Source organism: Sander vitreus, chromosome 23 (assembly GCF_031162955.1).
Source record: "Sander vitreus isolate 19-12246 chromosome 23, sanVit1, whole genome shotgun sequence".
Classification (NCBI taxonomy): domain Eukaryota; kingdom Metazoa; phylum Chordata; class Actinopteri; order Perciformes; family Percidae; genus Sander; species Sander vitreus.
In genome coordinates this window covers 10,421,425-10,441,864 of record NC_135877.1, presented here as the reverse complement: position 1 = coordinate 10,441,864, position 20,440 = coordinate 10,421,425, and the positions used below count along the sequence as shown (strand labels likewise).

At 43.8% G+C, this 20,440-nt stretch overlaps 1 protein-coding gene across 5 annotated transcripts in view; it reads right to left on the bottom strand.

Moving 5' to 3' along the window:
• foxp2 (forkhead box P2) overlaps positions 1-20,440 on the bottom strand; it is a 100,282-nt gene that overhangs the window by 16,124 nt on the left and 63,718 nt on the right. For all 5 annotated transcript variants that reach the window (XM_078242634.1, XM_078242631.1, XM_078242635.1 and 2 more), the window contains 6 exons: positions 13,651-13,788; positions 11,780-11,869; positions 9,683-9,872; positions 8,169-8,454; positions 6,190-6,294; positions 151-238 (listed from right to left, as the gene is read on the bottom strand). In XM_078242634.1, the coding sequence (XP_078098760.1) occupies positions 151-238; positions 6,190-6,294; positions 8,169-8,454; positions 9,683-9,872; positions 11,780-11,869; positions 13,651-13,788 (897 nt within the window). The remainder of the gene's footprint in view (positions 1-150; positions 239-6,189; positions 6,295-8,168; positions 8,455-9,682; positions 9,873-11,779; positions 11,870-13,650; positions 13,789-20,440) is intronic.

Here is a 20,440-nt window from a genome sequence, read left to right as displayed (position 1 = left end):
TTTTGACTGGATGATAAGTGACTTTAAATGAGAAATGAGTTCACTTTAGTAGAATGTGACAATGGTAAAAATGTAAAAAATACATATAGCTTTTTTCCAACTCTCCACTGAGGTGTGTTTTTGATCTGTATTACTTGACAGAAAACTTACTTGTATTTCCAGCTGCTGTACGACTTGCATTTGGACTCTACACTGGGCTGTGCTCCGATCATCCAGGGCATGTTCACTGTTTAGGTGCCTGGAGGTGGAGGGAGGGACAGAAAGAGAGAGAGAGAGAGAGAGAGCGAGAGAGAGAAATATGTTACATGCCAACTTTAAAATTGGTATCAAAGCAAGCAGAATTCAAATTCTATTCATTTTCACCATGATCAAATTGTGGAGGATGATAATTACAGTATCAACTTCACCACTGTTTTGTTTTAATGATAATATTTCTATACTAGGACAATTATCTATAGGATAATGTTAGGAAACCATTGTTCCACTCTGAAATGAGATAATTAGAAGTAACATGATGGTGTGTGGTGCCATGTTTAACATGACAATAGGCCTGCGCCAGTTCCGATGGCTAACTTCAGTACCACCCTGAGCGCTGCTTTCTACAGAGAATAAAAGATGCCAGCCCAGCAGAAGGGCTTTGTCTCCTTCGTTTACCGAAAACAATACATACAATTTAACACCAGCAACATTTGACACACAAAAGCAGCTCTTCCAACTGAAGGTGCATTATCCAGCAGCAGACATATTAAATGTATCTGGTGTGTTCGCCTCATTAGAAGAAAAAGGCAGCCAGACAGCCATAACAGTCAATGAGGGTTTTTGTCTTGATTGGATTTCGTCTGTGGGGCACAAAAGAACCTCGCCATTAAGATAGACCTTTATTCCTGGTAAAGCACACACACACACACACACACACACGGGGCAAAAAGGGGTTTCTAAAGTGTTGTGATGCTGGGTAATGAGCCTCTATCTAAATGATCATTGGTGACAAACTCACAAAGCAAGCTTTGAGGAGGCATGCTTATGAAATGCCAGAGCTGCCACTTTATCTCCAGTAATTATAGGTTAGCTTGCAGACCCTTCAATGATCATTTACAGCGCTGCCTCCAGTGCATTAGAGGGAGTACAAAATCTTTTTCTCTCTCTCTGGCTTTTGCTTTATCTAAACACACACACACTTACATTATCATGAACTTGCACAAACACTGAGTGGCACACAAAAAGTGCACACACACACACACACACACACACACACACACACACACACATACACTCACTCCCTCCCACCACATATTCCTATATTCTCTTCCAAACCCCCAACTTCTTGTTTATCGGCAATGTGCAAAACAAGAACTCACTGAGCCGTCTTGTCTTGGCCTGCCAATCAAAAGCTGAATAGAACATTTGTAATCACAGTAGCTCTGTACCTTTCAATTACACACGTTTAAAACCCATTCCATTTCATCCATGCTTATACTTTTGTAACCATTTCAGGTCTAATGCTCAGAATTTTTTCATTATAAATCAGGAATAAGGTAGCATTAAAAAAGGAGAGGTGGGGAGTGGGACGGATGAGGGATAGTGGTGGAGAGGGGAGGGACGAACTGGTGGATTTCTCCAGCCCTGTGCCTAATTGCTGTTTCAGAATGCGCATGCAAAAGGGGGGCATTACATTAATCATTTAATCACGTCCCTCGCAGGATGAGAGAACTAATGTTGCAAATACCCTTTTCATTTCACTGCCCATAATGCTATCTTATGCACTTGATGTATGGTGTGTGTCATGAATTACAGCTGCTTCAAAAGCACTGAGCGGGCTGCTCGCTGTCCCTGAAGATACCTCATTACAAAAAAAAGAGAGGGAGGGATCTTTATTAAGTTAGCCTCTCATTGACAAGCAGCTTGTTTTTCTTCTATTTTGTCAATGTGTGTGTGTGTGTGTGTATTTGTGTCAAGGCCTCTCGACTGTCCTCCAGCCAGTTATTTTCGCTGGCCAGTTAGCAAGGCGATTACAGTCAGATTACTACATGCATTTATGAAATATTTAAATGGCAGCATGTCCTACTGTGTATTAATAATGCCACAAAAAGCAAAAAATGAGGGGACACAGAAGAGCAGACATTAAACAATAATGAAAGAACACCTTATATACTGAGATGTTTTCTCTAATTACATACAAATCCCATTTATCTCATCTCTTATATTATCTCCCTCCATCCCTTCTCTTTAGTATGTTTTTTCTATACTGTCATTATGCTGTAGCTCTGATCCTTGCTGCCTTTTGGTTGCTTGTAATTATACATCTTAATAATTTGTAGGTGTTAATAGATAAACTGAAACTAAGAAAGAGTCAGACTGACACACCTTAACTGTAGCATCCAGGTGTAATATAAAATAAAATCTAGAAGTGGAGGATACATGTCTCACTGTCAGGCCTAACTGGCTACTGTTTATGTTTACTGTTCATGCCTCATTTTAGAGGAACACTGATTTCTTCCTTGAAGAGGGAACTACTCGTGTGATGAAGGCCATGCGAGAACAGGGAAGAAAGGATGGAGATCTAGCAAAGGTAGAGAAGTCAGAGCAAATTTATTTTTATCCCTAGATAAAGATTTCTTTATTTTAATGGATGCTGCAGTTTCTCTCTTCTCTTAAATAGAAGGTAACTAAACATCTCAAAGGTTTTTTTCCCCACAGCTGTGTATATGAATATGTATAGGCCATCAACGTCCACTAAGGGCCCAATAATAAATCTACTCAAGCCGGCATATATGGATGATACACTTCTGCTAATTGTCTGTGTGTATTATCAAGGGCTTCAAAGGCCCATCAGAGAACAGCAAGTTCGGTCCCCTAACTGTCTACTGTACATGTTACACACACCATTACCAAATTCCGTCATCTAATATACACACACACACACACACACGTACATATACAAAGAAAAGAGGCATACGCACAGCCATATGGAAGTACACACACATTGTACACTTACTGGCATGCATAAACAAGAGAATATACACAAGCATGCACACGCACGCACGCACACACACACACACACACACACACACAAACACACCATGGTGGTGGTGCATAAGTAATGCCCTCCGTTTTAAAGGTCTTGTCACAGTGCAGCAGACATGTGGAGGGGTAGAGGGGAGCTCAGCTATCCAGGGGCCAGGGGCCTGCCTGCCTGCCTCCACCAGTGTGTGTGTACATTACATAGAGACGAAGACACTTGGCTGCTGCCTTGTGGGTTTAATTAGCAGTGGGTTACAGACACCAACGTTCACGTTGGCGGCTGAGCTTGCCATTTTAACATGGAGCCAGCCTTCCTGGCAGTAATAAGGAGAGCAGGAGGGTAACAGAGAGTGGAAGAGTTAAGTGTGTGTGTGTGTGTGTGCGTGTGGGGGGGGGGGTGACGCACATATCCGTTTATCTGTAGATAAGACTTTATTTTTTTACGTTATTGAGGTTGGAGGATATTGATATACAAAGTGAAAGGCCAAAAGAGGGGGACAAGACATGTATATATTGGAGAAGAAACTGGATGATAATCAAGTTTGGTTTTTTTTGGCTGGGAGAAGCATGAAATCAGGAGTGATTTCAATGAAAAGTGTGGTCTATACAAAAGCTGCAGTATGTAAAGTAGCAGGTTTTGTACATGCATGGTTTTATACAGCTATGCAAATGATCAAATGTATATAACACACATCACACACACACACACACACACACACACAAACACACACACACACAAAACATTCCCAAGCAATATTATTTCATTTTGAACTTCAGAGAGCTAATTCAGGGTGCCAGCCACCTCGCGGCTACCTTTTCCAGGTGAGAACACTTAAAAGCACACTGAAGAGCTATTAAATGCTGATCTTGACAAGTTTCTTCATGCAACAAAACAATAGATGACTAAACGTGTCACCGCCTCTGAGCTGAGCTCCTACAGCGAGCTATGAGATGCCAGCTTGACTTGTGTACCCCCCCTCCCTCCGCCCTTGAACCTACTCCCAACTACCAACATCTAAGCTGTCATCTAAATCTGACACTCGCTTTATGTAACCCCATTTAAACTGTGCCTGTGTGTGTGTGTGTGTGTGTGTGTGTGTGTGTGTGTGTGTGTGTGTGTGTGTGTGTGTGTGTGTGTGTGTGTGTGTGCGCATTGTGTGTGTGTGTGTGTGTAGCCGACTGTCATCTCCGGAAACATAAAAAGACTCCCTCTGACACCAACAATCACTGCTCCAAGGCACGCCACCGAGCAGCCATCTTTGTTCTGATGACGAGTCTGCCTTCTTTGTTGGTGCCTGTTTTCATGTGCTGGTTGGGTTACAGTATAGAGCCAGCCTCTGACTTGCAGGGATCGGTGGAGGGGGGGAGCTGAACCAAGAAACTGTTCTGTTTTGTAGCAGCCAATGTTCTGGCAAGTGTTCTTACAAAACCGTCTGCCAACCTGTGCTCTCGCTTTAAAGTTTGAAATCTACCAGTTTTCTCTCCTTCTGTCTTTCTCGCTCTCTCAGTTTGTCTTTACAACCGTGCATCCTTTTGCATTGGCTCACCAGCTTACCGGATTCACAGGCACATGGCTTTATACAGTGTATCTGTGTCCCTTGCCTAAATAACCGAGCTAAGCTACCTACCACAATATCCTTAGAGCACACAGACTTAGGTTTTGTTTGCGTGTGAACAGAGCGTACAGTGCAGAGGGATAGACTGGTGTCTTCTTTAAGTAAGTGTACTGAGGTGATAGGACAAGATATCAGAAAACCTGCTAATCTGATACAGGCTTGCATCCTCACACGCACTTTTGTTCCCAAGCTGCAAGGCAAACTCTTCTACCTGGACTTGTGCACATGTAGTCCAGGTTGAACAATGCATTTCACACAGCAACTTGGCTTTTCATTTACACGGCTTCTAAAATTATACTAGATGATGCCTATGGATGTGCTATGTGCGCCGTAGAAAACTGATATTGACACTGACATGCATGTGGCACATTTTCCACAGGGGATAAGCAGACACACTTTTCAGGCAATAGTTGGAATATGTATTCACCTCTGATTCATTTAAATCCATCGCTGTCAATTGCAATTCCTTTGAGTGCATTGTATGTATTGATTGATTGAGTGTGAAAATGCAGTTTAATGTCATGTCTGGCTGCCTCTTTCAAAGACTGGTAAACACTCTTTTTATTAGAGTCATTTCATTTCACAGATACACCTTTTAGCTTTAATTCACAAGCTGCTGCAGAATTAGCAAACGTCTGACCTAAATCCTACAGCAGCTCCCCCATGGGTGGACTAGTTTCTTGTAGCCGTACATTTTTCAGCTTTCTGCAACTTATTACAGACACCACTGTAGAGAAATGCATAATTTGGAAAATACGCCGGAACAATGTCCCGATTTCAATAGTTTATGCGAATTCACATGGACATTTACAGCATGTGAAAAACACTCGCCAGATCGTTATTTCACAGTTAATTACAAATCTAATTAGAATATTCAAATTAAAGCTTTCCCTTTCTTTTCTTCTCTGTGTGAGAGCAGGGAGCCAGGGAAAGAGTGATAGTGAGAAAGAGAGAAAGAGAAAGAGAGAGAGAGGGAGAGAGACTCTCAGTGAGTAGCAATGTGATAACCTGTAATCGGCAGTGCTGCAAACACCTTCTTCCTTTGATGTCCCCCCACTAACATCCTGGCAACAAAGCCGGCCAATTACAAATGAGCTAATTAACTAAATTGTTGATGGAGCATGGAGAGTTAATTCACTCTGGCGCCTGCACCATGACAACAGTGAATAGGGGCCTTTGTTGTGGAGGTAAGTGTGCGGCCGTGTAAGTTGCCATTAGCTTTTGATGCTTTTTCACAAACCTATCAGGCCCTTCCACGCCAGGAAGGAGATTTGTTATGGATCTGCGCTGCTAGAGCTGAACCCTGTCAACTGGCTGTCTGGAAGGTCAAAATGCGCTCTTTGAAAAGCAGTGATGTTTTTTTTTTTGTTAGGCCCATCTGTACCCACAGAAAGGAGTTGCTGTGGTATAGGGGATAACTTTTGTGTCTTTCACAATAAAATAGAAATTAGCTTCTAGTACAGACACACAACATCCCACATGGTGTTAACAGGGAGAGGTGAGCAGACATCATCTCTGGGATAACATCTATGTCACTGCAGTGTGCTCTTACTTCAAAAACTGTCCATAGTCCTCACAGATGTTCTCACAGCCGGGCCACTTACACACGCCATGGCCATACAGGGGGTGGGTCCCTCCACTTTCTTCATGTAGTGAACTAGAAAAAGACAGGAGAAAAAATAAGCAAACAAGAAAGCGAAAAGGAGAAGACTAGGGAGGGAGGTCGGAAGAGTAAGAAGGGGGAAGGTAGTATCGAGTTCATCACACAATCCGCAAAGGATTGAGGAGGTTTGTGCATGTCAGGTTCCAAATTAGCAAGAAAGGGGTCAAAACATGTCAGTTCAGTTGAAATATTCAATAACCAGGGCTAAAAAGGAGAGACCGAGTGAAAGAGAAACAAACAGAGGACGACTAAAACAGGAAACCTTTGAAAACCCAGATGCGAGGAATAATTCAGCGTGCTATCATATGTAACAATTCATCTCCAATCACTCTAAACAATTACAATATAAAACTATATTAGAGACAGTGTAGACTAATGTGTGAGCCATCATCCCCAAAGGAAACCTAGAGTGAGCTGTAGCTTCGTCTCCACCACAGCCACCATCCCATCTTGTAAAGCCATTATGGGGAGGAGGGGTGGATGCTTTCAAGTAAACATAAAAAATCCAGACAGCCATATAATTTTCATCAGGAGATTAATACTCTGTGTAACTTATGTTCTTTGAGGACAATGGGGGCAGGGGTGCTCTGGCGTTTTTCAAATGGCACCCAAATAAGTTACGACCCTGCCTAGACAGCACATCCTATTAAAGATGACAGTTTAACCTTTAGGCTTGGCACTGCTATGTGCGTCCGTCTGTGTGTGAAAATGTGAATGAGAGTGGGTTGTGTACAGTATGTGTGTGTGTTTGTCTGCTTATAGGTTATGCCTGTGCATTTATGTGTGTGGTCGCCGACTACTACTATGTGCATGCATGCCTGTGTGTGTGTGTGTGTGTGTGTGTGTGTGTGTGTGTGTGTGTGTGTGTGTTAGTGCTGGCAGAGCTCACACTGTGTTTTACAGAGGGGTTTTCCCCACATCGATCTGTAGCATGTTAGTAAGCAGTGCTCCTGACAATACTCCTTGTTCGATCATTATGAGACATCACACACCCCTCGGGACACAGGAGGATAAAACATTTTTTTTTTTGCCTTCTTCCTTCTCTTCTCATTCCCTCCCTACCTCTCTCTTTCTCTCTGTCTTCCTTCTGAAGGTATCTTTTTCAAGCCTAGCTTCAGTGGTACTGGAGAGATAGCATCTACTTTAAACCAATTACATAGCACTTCCACCTCCAGTGTGAGTCTCTACCAAGCATCCACACAGACACACACACCGCTTCTCTAAGTCCTTATTATAATATCGCCCAAGAAAAGCCTTTGAATAATGCATGGGCCAGATAGGCAGATATGTGAACCGTCAGTGTTTTGGTGCTGGGTGCATTTATAAAAGACGCCATCACAAGGATAAACATCCTGGAAACGCCACTCAAGGCATCACGTATTCTGTTTACATGACAAGCAGGCAAAGAAGGTAATTTTCAAAAGAGAAAAAAAGAGAGAAAGCACTAAATACTTAATGTACAAGGAGGTTACCTTGTCTTGCCTGCCAGAGAGGCTTGTTGTAAGTGTGCCTGCCTGCATGGCTTCCTCTCCCTGCTTTTGATATCTGTGTGCAAGCTAAGTGCGTTCAATGGCACGCGTTGTCCCCTGGGAGAACAAGGCTCTTATTTTTTGAATATTACCAAGACACTAATAAACTATTGAACAAATAAACAAAACATCATGTTTTCCCTCTTGTAACAATGTTGTTATTTTAAACGAGGACAAACCCTCTGGATGGCAGTGCGGCGTTCTGATGTGTTCCTACATCGAATCATGGCACAAAAACAACAAGCTTGAAGGACGGGGAGCAAACTTTTCATCTTCTCTGCCTTTTTCCTTGGTGCTGGATCATAAACAGATGGGTGGATGACATTTCAATTATTTTACCTCTCTCGCTCCCTTTCCCGTTCCCTTTCCCTCTCTCTTCTGTGGTTGAGGGCGGGGGACTGTCCATTGGCGATGGAATGGTGAGAGATGGGCGGCGATGCTTTGGCGGGATTAGAGGAGGAGGTAGTTGAGGAAGAGTTGTTGGTGGAGAGGTCTAAACCGCCGCCACCCCCGCCGTTGCCGTTGCCACTGTTGCTGTGTTTGATGCCGTTGTCCTCCATGCTGTGAGCGCCGCCTCCGGTCACATCCTTCCACAACTGCTGGAGCTCTGCGGGGCTTAGGCCAGCTGGAGAAATCAAGACGGAGAGGAAAAAGAGAAAAGACAGGGAAACAAAGACAGAGAGGGGAGAAGGGGAGAGGAAAGGAAGAGGAGAAAGGGACAACTGAACTTAACGTGTACAGTATTTGGTATCAATAAGGCTGCTCAACTAAATGCAAACTCTAGCAAATGTTAAACAATCAGAAAAGTTATAAAGTAAGTATAACACTGCATGATTCAAGGCCTTGTCCTCAGTGAAAGACCATCATTTTGTACTGCTTTACTGCAGACCTGAATTTGAACTCAAACTGTACTGCTCAATAAAACCAAGTGTGTTCTTCTGCATCTCTGCCCAGTTAGATACTGATTTTAACCTGTTAACAGATCACTTGTGTAGTCCTCAGCCTAAAAGACTTGTGTGTTTTCAACGAGGAAGAACTATAAAACATTGATGACAATGAGTGTGTGCATGTTCCATCTGAGATAAACAAGCATTGTACACTGCTGTTTTCAGCTTGGCTAACTAATTGATTTCCTTCTAACATCTTCCTGCCTGTTGTTTTCTGCCTGCGCCATTTTAACAACAAACATAGGTGTTTACTTGGCTAAGGAGAAGAAAATGAAGCCTGCTCTCTCCTCTCTCTCTCTCTGTCCTTTTATTCTTCTCTTTCTCCTCCCCCTGGGTCTCAGTGAAGGCAATAAACAACAACAACAACAACAACAACCACCACCACCACCACCACCAGGGAAGGATAGAGGGGGTTGGGGAACGGGGGAATAGAAACAGAGATGGAAAAACAACAAACACAAACAGAGGCAGAGCTGAGAGAAACAGAGGTAGACAAAGAAAGCCACAATCAGACAAGAAGAGGGAGAAAGGAAGTGTGAGAATGAAAGACTAAACAAAACAATCATGTGGAGAGTTAGGGACAAAGTGGATGGCAGAAGAGCATACCAATGAGGGGAAGGCATACAGACAGACATACTTTGAAATAACGCAGGGGGGACACAGGTGCATACCAATGAGAAAAACAAAAACAGGCAGGATGGTAAGACAGAAGATGGAAGTAAGATGTAAGATGGAAATGTGACAGCAGGAAGGGACAATGACACTTACACCTGCAGATAAAACACAGGAAGCATGTGACCACCACTGTTGCAAGTCACATGCTCAAAATTAAACCAACTACAGTGCCTCCTCCCTCGTCCTCCCACTGCCTCTCCTCTCTTCTATCGGCCCTCCTCTTCCTCTTACCTGACTGGGGCAGGGTTTGTCCGGGCAGGGCGGCTTGGCCGGGAGCGGGCCCAGGCAGCGAGAGCAGGCCCTGCCGCTGCATGTTGAGCAGGTGCTGCTGCTGCTGGAGCTGCTGCATCTGCAGGAGCTGCTGCTGGAAGACGAGCTGCTGGGCGGCCAGCTGCTGCTGCTGCTGCTGCTGCTGCTGTTGCTATAGAGAGGAGGAGGCGGAAGAGAGGAGCAGGAGAGGAGCAGAGAGATGAGAAGAGGAGGGAGGGAAAATTACAGACAAATTAACAACTGAGAGAGTGGGAGAGGAGAGAAGACGGAGCAGTGTTTGTGCTGTGTGCACGGAGAGTCTGCACTCACTCTCCTCTGCCGTGACCTTAGCTATACCTCTCTTCTTCTGCCGCTCTGCACGCTCTCCCTCTGTCTGTGCTCACTTAGTCTTCCCTCCTGTTTTTTGGGCTGTACCACAGTGTTCTCACAGCCTTCTCCTCTCTTTGTGTGTGCTAATGTCTGTGAGCACGGACACACACACACACACACACACACACACACACACACACACACACACACACACACACACACACACAGCTGTGCTGATATACCAGCTCTCAAGCCAGTCAGTCAGTGTATGTAGCTTGTGATTGTGTATGATACTAAGCCTCTGGTATAATCCCCCATCCCACCACCCCCTCCACCACCACCCCTGATAGTTAATTGTCCCGCCTTCACCGATGGTCTGTTTCAGCTTATGTGGCCATAGGGAGCTGGCATCGTGAGAGATTTGCATAGACACAAGTGCAAAAACACACATGCACACACATGCACAACGCTTGCCTGCTTCACAGACTTGTTTATGACTGGGCCAGACAGGCAATTGCGTAAGCCCTGTGCAAAACAAAAACAACAAAATGAAAAACATCAAACTCGTGTCACCACGGCAAAAGAAGTCAGAGAGGGAGTGAATATTCGGGAGAAACAGAAGCATTAAATCTAAAAAAACTCAGGTAATAATTGGCTCTAAGTGCACACTATGTACACACATTTGAAGCAGTATATTCAGTCTTTCTAGTGTTGATGTATGTCAGTATTTGCTTTCCTCTCCAATATACATGTGTATGTGCATACAGCATGTCATGCTCACGTTTCTGTATGTGTGTACCATGGTGGACCTGGAAAAGCATGGAGGTGGGGGGAGTAAAACTTGTGATGCGCTCACTGGAAAACAGGCTGCATAATGGAGTGATGGAAGAAAGGCAGTTTGTCCCCCCTACCTGCCCCCACCCTGCCTCAAGAGAAATAAGGGAGCAATTTCTATTCCATATTTGATGGCAGGGGCCCCTGAAATTCACAAATCCAAACAGAAACAATGCCGCCGGGAGGTCAGTTGCGGCTTCCTGTAGGGGCAGCATAATGGGCTGCTTGAGGAGACACTGAGATGTGCAACACACAGAGAGAGAGAGAGAAAATAAATTGTGTCTATGTGATACCTTTTTTCTGATCAATTTAACTGCTTCCACACGTACAGTATTTGCCTGGATGTGGCCGTGGACCGCATCTCAGGGTTCAGCGCCGCGTGACGCTACACAACGGCTACAAAATGTGGCTAAGGCTGTTATGCTCATCTCCTCTTCTCTGATAGCCAGAGAGAAGGAGACAAAGCCATGTCTGTCGACTGGCTGCCTGTCACTGTGATTTATGAACGGCGTACACTGTAACTTTAGTGGTGGTGTATATGTTTGTGTGTGTTTGTATGCCCACAGAAACAGTTCTTAACAAGTTGGACCCAGGACCTTTGTCTTTGACCTTTCTTTCTAGAAATCAGTGTGTGTGTGTGTGTGTGTGTGTGTGTGTGTGTGTGTGTGTGTGTGTGTGTGAGAATATGTGTGTATGCAAAACTGTGTGTGAACGTCACTTGTTTGGGGGGTTTTGTCTACTCACCAAAAGCAAATTAACCAGTCAAGTCATAACAAGTCATCTGAAGTTAATAAACAAAAGGAAAGGTGTGCTCATGGTTGACAAAATGAGAATGGATTTACAGACTTCAATCAAATGTTAATCATTGATTGTGTGGTGTTAATGAGTGTGCATGTTTGTATGTGGTGTACCTACCTCTTTAGCCTGCTTGCCAGGGTGCTGCTGCTGGAGAAGCTGCAGATGAAGCTGCTCCTGTTGTTTTTTATAAAACTCCTGCAGGTGTTGCTGCACGCACACACACACACACACACACACACACACACACACACACACGCACACACAGAAAAGAGTAAAGAGTAAGAGAATGAGTGAATATACATATTTGTCTAAGTCCACATCTCTAAATGGTCTCATGTACAGTTATAACCCTTAATAATGCTGTTGTATTCATAGGCCATGAAGCACGGTTGCTCCAGGATTTATTTCATTTCTTTTCAATGTAGATGATGATATTACTCAGACTTTATGCCATTTTGGGGATGTATAACTAATTCAAATTGCTTGCAAACCCCCCCCAAAGTAGGTAGCTTGCACTTTTTCAGCTCTGAAACTGTTGCACATTATAAAAAACATTTTCGACTGCTTTTGGCATTTGTATCGTAGCTGTCTTTAACAGTCCTCTCCATATGGACTTTTAATAGTCCCACAGTTCTGTAGGGGGCAACAATTCATCATATTAACTACACATTTGGCTGCCAGAGTGCACTGACTTCCCTTGGAGTGGCTGAAATAAACAGAATAAACCGTCTCAGGAACAGGTTCGCTACATTGAACTGATACCTTTAACACACATACTAGGACAGCTATTTAGACAATAATTTCTGTTTTATTTAATATAATCTTCAGATGGCGTTTTGGCCTGAAAGAAGTCCATGAAGCAGGCCAGCGGAATGCTTGGTCCATTTCTCCACTAACTGAACATAGACATATCCACATGGTTTTAGAGACACTAATATTAAGTCCTTGGAGCATGTTTTATAACTCTTACTGTAGTCACTTAATCAACATAAATCAACAACAGAACTTCACTCTATGCAGACTAAGTACAGGTTTTGACCATGTGATTTCTGTTGAGTTAGGACTATAAATGCTTAATGTTCTGTATGACAGCTTACATTCAAAATTATGAACTTTGCAATGTTAAGACAGTCCATGTAATATTTGTACACTGTACAAACAACATGTAAACTAAACATGTTAAGTGTACCATTGTAAGTGTCTTTGGTTGCTGTGAAAAAGGCAGTGCTAAAGCATGCTACTGTTCTGAAACCAAATCTGGAGTCTGAGTGTTCTTAATGAAGAGGAATAATCCAAATGACTGACATTCTTAATTAAACAATTCTCTCTCCCTTAATCAAATCTATGAATGAGAAATGAATTTAAACTCTGACACGAGACTGTGCCAAGTGTGTGCTTTCTCAAGCTGTTTCCAAATATTACATCATCCGTCACCTATCATTCAGCTCTTGGTGTTCAACCCAACTGTGCCCTACTCTCTCAGTCCCTGATGGATGCTTGTCAGGGAATTGAACCAGCGACACACTCAAACTGTTAATTAGAGGTGACATGAACATGTACGTCAGTTTCATATTCCTCTTGCTAAGCTTGTCAAGGACACAGGGCTGTTGTGAGTTGGCACGAGCGACTGGTGGCTGCTATACACTGGAGCACAGGAGTGACTCAGGGTTGTGTGAGGGGTACACATGTGTTAAGGTGTATGTTTGCACACACATCAGACAGTAATACCAAATGAGGATGTTTTAAGTTTTAATGAGTGTGTACGTTGTCTCTCCAGGTCAGTGTAAGTGAATGCATGTGTGCTGCTTTGTGAGTGTGTAGGTGTGGGAAATCATGCATACTTCTCGGTGTCTGTTTGTGTGCATCTACAGCCTACTTCTGATGGGGCACGGCTTGCATCCAGGTGCACGTGCGTCTGCCTGCCGCCACAGTGTTTGTCCCTAAATGTTTGTCAGAGGGTGCATGCATTCGAGTGTGAGTGTGTGTACCTGCTGCAGCATTACAGCCTGCTGCTGTTGGAGCAGGGCCTGGAGCTGCTGGGGGGAGAGCACCTGCTGCTGGAGGATCTGCTGCATCTGTTGCGGCGTGATCACCTGGGGACTCATCATGGCCACTGACACTGGAACCTGGACAGGGAGGATGAGAGAGGAAGGGGTGGCATGAGAAGCAGAATGGAGAAAGTAAGAAAAGAAAAAGGTAGAAAGAGGGGTGATGAACAGGAGAGTGGGTGAGAAAGAGAGGAGAGAAGGGTAAACAATGAAAGCATAGGTGTGAAATGGATAGAGGGATGAGTGAAAAAAGGAGAAAAGTTGGAAAAATAGAGCATTGGAGACGTGCGTCAGGCCTACTGGCATGGATCTACTGGGAGTGTGGTAATTGGTGACTGAGAGGTAGGGAGAGCAGGCCTCCCATGGCCGTGACGCTTGGCAGCCTAGAAGAGATGCTGAAGGACAGATGGGTGCTGTGCCTTTGTGTTGCTCATCTTATTTTGCTCTGCCTCCACCCCGCTGGGAAAAGTAAGAGATTTAAATAGACGGAGACCTTAATTAGCAGGACCCTTGAACTCCCCCACTTTAGCGTGCCTGTCAGTGCTTCTGTTGTGGAACAGCGTGAAAATGCACAACTCTAAAGTTGATTAAAACTACACTGATGAAGCGGACACATCAGCATGATGAAGGTGGGTCGTGGCTTGGAGGTTGGGGGTTCAACCCCGAGCAATATTTTATGTTGGGCGGGAATATGAAAAAAAAAAGACTTCCGTTTATGTAGCATTGAGGTTCTTTACTAGATACCTTCTGCAGTGAACAAGGTTTTTGGAGTTTTACATTCTCACAAAAGCAGCCAAAAGCACAATTGTTTGTTTCTTTATTTCTTTCTTTCTTTCTGTCGACACGCCTTGTTGAAATATGTATGTCATTTTTAGGAGATAATCATTAAAATACAAGCTGTCGAAATCCAGAACTTCACCAAAACAAAACAAAGATACATATCCTGTATTTCCGCAAAATTCTTCTAAGACGGCAGCCTGAGCGACTTCTGAGACGGCAGATCAAGAGGATACGTTTCTGTCTTTGATTGTGTTCACACATTCTCACAGCCGAGTGGGGGCTAACAGTCAGATTATGGAGTTTCGGCTCCTTGTGGCTGCTTGTGGCTAAAAAAAAGAAATCCTGTGTTCAATGATGTTGACTTTTCAGTGGTGTTTGGGAAAAACTAAATCAACATAAGTGAATGAGTTAGTATCCAACACACTGCAACAACACAATGGTTCACCAGTTGATTCTCCTTGACTAAATACGACTAGCATAGACTCGCTTCACTTGACTGATTGAAGTGACTCAAATCACATCTTCCTTCCCTATATGACCTTTAAAATGTAATTCTATCAGCTTCTAGCAAACCAATGTACCACTGTTACATTTTTTTGTGGGGCTGAATGCTGCATCTTGTCAACAATGATTCTTGAGAGACAAGCTTTATAGCACAATTAAAATATCAACATGTAGTAACACCTTCGCTGACGCTAATTGCGACAGTGTTTGGCATGGAGCGGCCATGACAGTAGCTAGCCTATATGGCGTGTCAAGGGGCCAATAAGACATCCCTGTCCTCATTGCCAGCTAATCAAGCTGCCTTGATTACTTTCCATGCATGTCTCTCCTTCCTCCCTCTCTCTCTCTCTGTCAGAGCCTTGACACGTCCTTGTTTAGCGCTCCTCTCCTCAATGCCTACCCCCCACCCCAGGTTTTCCCCCCTCTTTGATTAGCCGAGACATTTGCATGGTCACTACACATTTTTCATTTTAGAAGTCATTATGCATTAGTGGCTCCTGATCGCCCGCCTTGACTAATCCTGATGAACTGAAAATCACAGCTGAAGGTCAACTTCCAGCCGGCCCCGCTGCACATTCATATTCATATTCAAACAAATCCTGCCTCCATTGTTCATTAGGGTCTTAGAGAGAAGGGACTCCATCTAAGGTGGAAGAGGTGGAGGAGGAGGAGGAGGAGGAGGAGGAGGAGGAGGATGTTGTGGTATATCTCTTTTCTTCTCTGGACTCCTCCATGCAAGAGTGCCAAAAGAAAATGCATTCACAATAAGCGAGGTGTTGAACAAAAGCCGTCAAAAGTTGCAAATTAAACAGTCCATGTGTAATTATGCAAATGCTGTGCTTACACCTTCAATGTTATTAACCCTTAAAGGTACATTTGCTTGGTAAGTAATTACCCCCACAGTCACTCCCGATTTTGTGTTGGATGCCGTGACAATGGGACGAGTGCAGCTGAGAAACAACATGAGTGATGCACTCATTAAGACTATTAATTGGATGCTAGCACAAAGATGTTTTGGTTCACAAAAGGGATGCAGGCTTCGACGTGTAGGATTTAGCACAAATGTATGCGCATGCATACATAATGTGGAATTAAATATAAATTCCTTTTTCTTACCGTTTCTTCATTGTGTAAGTGGTGAAATAGAAGCATTAAGATACCTGTACATGAATAATGCTGCTTCAGCAATAATTAGTAAATCCAAACAAGACTTCAACAAAGAACAGCAGAAAAAAAACAGCAAACAACCAGATTATGAAATACGGAAGCTCCTTTTACACTTTTCATTAGCTTTTGAAGAGACATAATGTGTGGTAATCATGTTCTCCGGTGCTCCAAACAAAAAGAGGGAAAGGAAAATGGAGAAAAGGCAGGAGGAAGAAAGAGAAGGGAGAAAAGGCACTGGCCCACGTCCATTGTGAAGTGCAGCACAATGCTAATTCCAGCATTTAACTGCATGCTTTTCTGCTTGACGTATCAGAGGCTCCAAGATGAAAGCAGATAAGTAATTGCTCTCCTGGTTCTTATTCTTCACTGACAACCCATAAATTTAATTTTACACACACGTTCATTTACATTTTCGAGTATATGACATGATAATTGCAGGAATATAACACCTCCATTTTGCAGGATACTGCACGAGGGCTTGATTGACGTGAGCGGTGAATTGAAAGGAACAGGAGGCTGAATTGCCTCTCATAGAAATGATTTTACCACGAAGGGATAAAATGAATGAGCATTTACTAGACGATGGCAGTGGCGTAAACATCCACACACACACACACACACACACACACACACACACACACACACACACCGCGAATAGACTCTCATAGAAGAGGAGCCATGGTATCCAATTGGGCTTGTGCCTCTGTTTCTCTGTAATCCAAGAGGATATATTTCCAACACTGGTGCACAAAAAAATATTAATGGGATTTACTAAATCGTTTGAAATTAGCTGCAGCTGATGTGGCCTTTGGGGACCTTAATAACAGAAAAGGTGCTTCTCCTGTTTTTAATAGAGCACATTTGGATGGAAGAGAACAGTTTGCAAATTACTTTTGAACAAGTCATTTGATTGTAACCACTGCTTTGCAAACATTTGGACGAAATATGCTTGTTTTTAACTGTGTTCACCATTTGAACCCTGTTTGTTTATGTACCCTGTCTTAAAGAGAACGATGAGCTGTATTGACATTAACTTTGAAGCCATGTGGTTCGCCCTCAAAGTTGGAGAGCAAAACAAAGGACCTTTAAATTGGCTCCTGATGTGAAAACACTGGTGGGGCCCTCACCAGAGCAAGCAGATCATTACACCACTCTTGTCACACCCGCAGCCTGTAACCAGCCTGTCCAATGCCTCACAAAAGGTCAAGCTCTTCCACGGAGAGAGCTCAGGTATTTCTTCCAGGCAAAGCTGGCACCCAAGTCTCTCGTTATGTTTGACTTAAGTGGGCATTCTGCCATTAAATACAAAACACCACACCTCCGCTGTATGCTGCTGGCTAACACAGTAAGTCTGACTCGAACTATCTGGACCAATGGACAAATGCACTTTCAGCAATTATACCCCCTCCACAGTTAGGCGTTTTATCTATACAGCAATGACTTTTTTTATTAGACTCAAATTACCAAAATCAGGAGATAAGTGGTGTATCAGAGTTCAAACTTAAACAATTAAAGTCCAGCAGAGAGGAATTCCTTTTATTTGATTTTCTTCACTTAGCAGTAATAAGCAGAGGGGAAACTGGTGATTAGATGTCGGCCATAAACATTTCTGGGGCAACGACCACGGGGCGGTTATCAACGACAGAGGTTGTTCCTGTAGCACTGGACGGGGGACTGGGCTGCGCTACAGACACCGCTTAAGATAACGGCAATGAGAAATGGAAGGGTCCTAGTCGGTAATTACTGTGGATCCTTGGCAGGGAGAGTCACTGCTAATTAAGCCACCAGCTTCATTTCACACACAGGAAGAGAGAGAAAGAAATCCAGAGAAAAAAAAGGGAGAAACCCCTTCCACCGCCACCCCCCACCCCTATTTCATCTCAATCTGAGCATCCCAGGGGGCTCAAACTCAGACCCCCCTCAAAGCGTTTGGACTTCTGACCTCTCAACCCCCTTTCAGCTGACACTGCTCATTTACTAGCCAATTACTGCCAAATATGGCCACACGATTATTGATAGTTGGGACTCTCCACTTGAGGACCACCAGGGCTACAGGGCAGCTGGCCTGGTGAGGGCCTCACTGTGAAGTTCAAGTGTGTGTGGTCTTCAAAAAGTACATGTGTGTTTACTATGTAAAAATCACATAGGAGCCACACACACAAACAAACACACACACACACACACACACACACACACACACACACACACACACACACACACGTCGTGTTTTCAGCTTAGGGAGATCAATACTCTAGATTGTCAGGACTGAAGCTAAGTAGATTACTGGATGTTTTCCTAAATCAATTTCCATAGCAGTTTGGCAGCAGTGCTTGGGAAGTGCAATTTATCATAACATAAAGACCCATCATGCAAAAGCCTCTAATAAAAATGCCTGAGGAGATTGGGACGGGCTTAGCACAATTTCCATATTGATTTATCTCTACATGCAGATAGTCATTGATTAAGCCCCTCGAATGTAGTGTACAACACTGTAGCTGTGTGACATTGCTTGTGCACATTGTTTGTGTCATTATCAGTACACAAGGTACACCTTTATCATTAAACTGGCTCAATTCACTCCCGACTGATTCCACCCTGCAGGTGCACATATTTCAAGAGTAAATGGGAGCGACAGATAGAGGGGGAGAGAATAAAAAAAGTGCAGAGAGAGTAGAGTGCTGGAATAGAAAGAAAGTGAGAGAGAGTACAAGTGAGAGCGAGGGAGGGGGGGGACACACTTCCCTCTGATGTTGCAGGTAATATGGCCTCCACTGGATCAGCCTCTTCATCAGTGACACACAGTAAATTACAAGTGCTTCAAGCAGCTCAGTGAATTATAGTTCATCACTTGGAAAGGCTTTCCCCTCACCACCGGGGCCCAGGCGTATCAGATCTGCCGGTTAGGATCCAATTAACACCCTGGCCAGAATCATCTGATTGCATGTGTAAGGGCTGGTATAACTCGTTTATTGCACCCATGTATCTTCTGTCACAAGGTAAATTTGTTGCTGCTACATCAAAGGTCTGAGCTACTTTTTTTTTTTTTTTATCCTTCCCTCCCTCTCACTTTCTCTTGATCCCCCAAACTCAGCTACCTCGCCTTGGGGTTGCATTTCAACTTCTTTTGCATCACAATGATGAACCTGCTCTGTCCTCGCAATTTAGCAATCTTGTCCTGTAGGTGTTGTAAATGCAGGGAAAGAAAGAGAGGTGGGGAGGGAGATGGGGAGTGAGAAAAAAAAAAAATCTTGTTTTCTGGTTACAAAAGCAGTAACCAAGGGTGTTTGACTTAAAATGTGCTGACGTTTTTTTTCTCTTTTCTCTCTCAGTCAACAGAAGTTTTCCTCATGAATAACATAATATTTTTCCCCCCTTTTTTTCCCCTTCGCAGTGATAATTTTTCTCTATTTTCAGATGCAACCAGAGGGGATGCAGTGGAAAGATATATTCATAAATGTAAATGTGAACTACCATCCTTTAACCACGCACACTGGAGTCAGCTAACCTATACTCAAGCCTAGCGTCGCAGCCCTTTTCTCTGCATCTGTGTGTGGTTGAGTGTGTGTGTGTGTGTGTGTGTGTGTTCCGGATGAAAGCCAATAAGCAGATGAGTTCTGCTATCGAGGTGATATTGGCTCCGTGGTGAGAATCTGTGGACCTGACCTTTAAAAGTGTGACACTTAGGATGGCCCAGTGCCCACAACCAATCTGACTGGCCTGGGCAAGAAAACTGTAGAATTCACAGAAAACAGGGCTACACCAACATCTCTCCCAATCTATAACCCAACCATAAAACCTTAAATATTTTTTCATTCCTAGTTAGAGCAGAGCATTACACAGATGGGACTGAGTTTATTAGTCTTGTAAAAAGGTATTCACAGCTTGATAGTGTGAAAGGGGCAGAGCAGCAGTTGCAACACTCGCCCGTGGTAAGCTCTCAGGTTTTGCATGGTTAAGAATTGGATGTTAACTACTGGGAGGAGGGGTCAGGGGGTACCTTCACACTGTCAAGCCCCCATCTGACACACTCACAAGACAGAGTTAGGGGGTCATTCTAGCTGTTTTATATGTGCCCCCTGACATATAGAGGTGGTGGTTGTGTCACAATGGGAGCCTCGGGGCGACATGTTAGGAGGAGATGTGGTAAGATAGTCTTGCGTGTTTGGTCTGAATACCTGGTGTGGTTACAGTTTATTTCGTGGGATTTCTAGTCGTTTAAAACCTGCTCACCCACCAGGTGTTAAGCTGCTTTAAATCCAGCTCTGCCCTGTTCCTTATC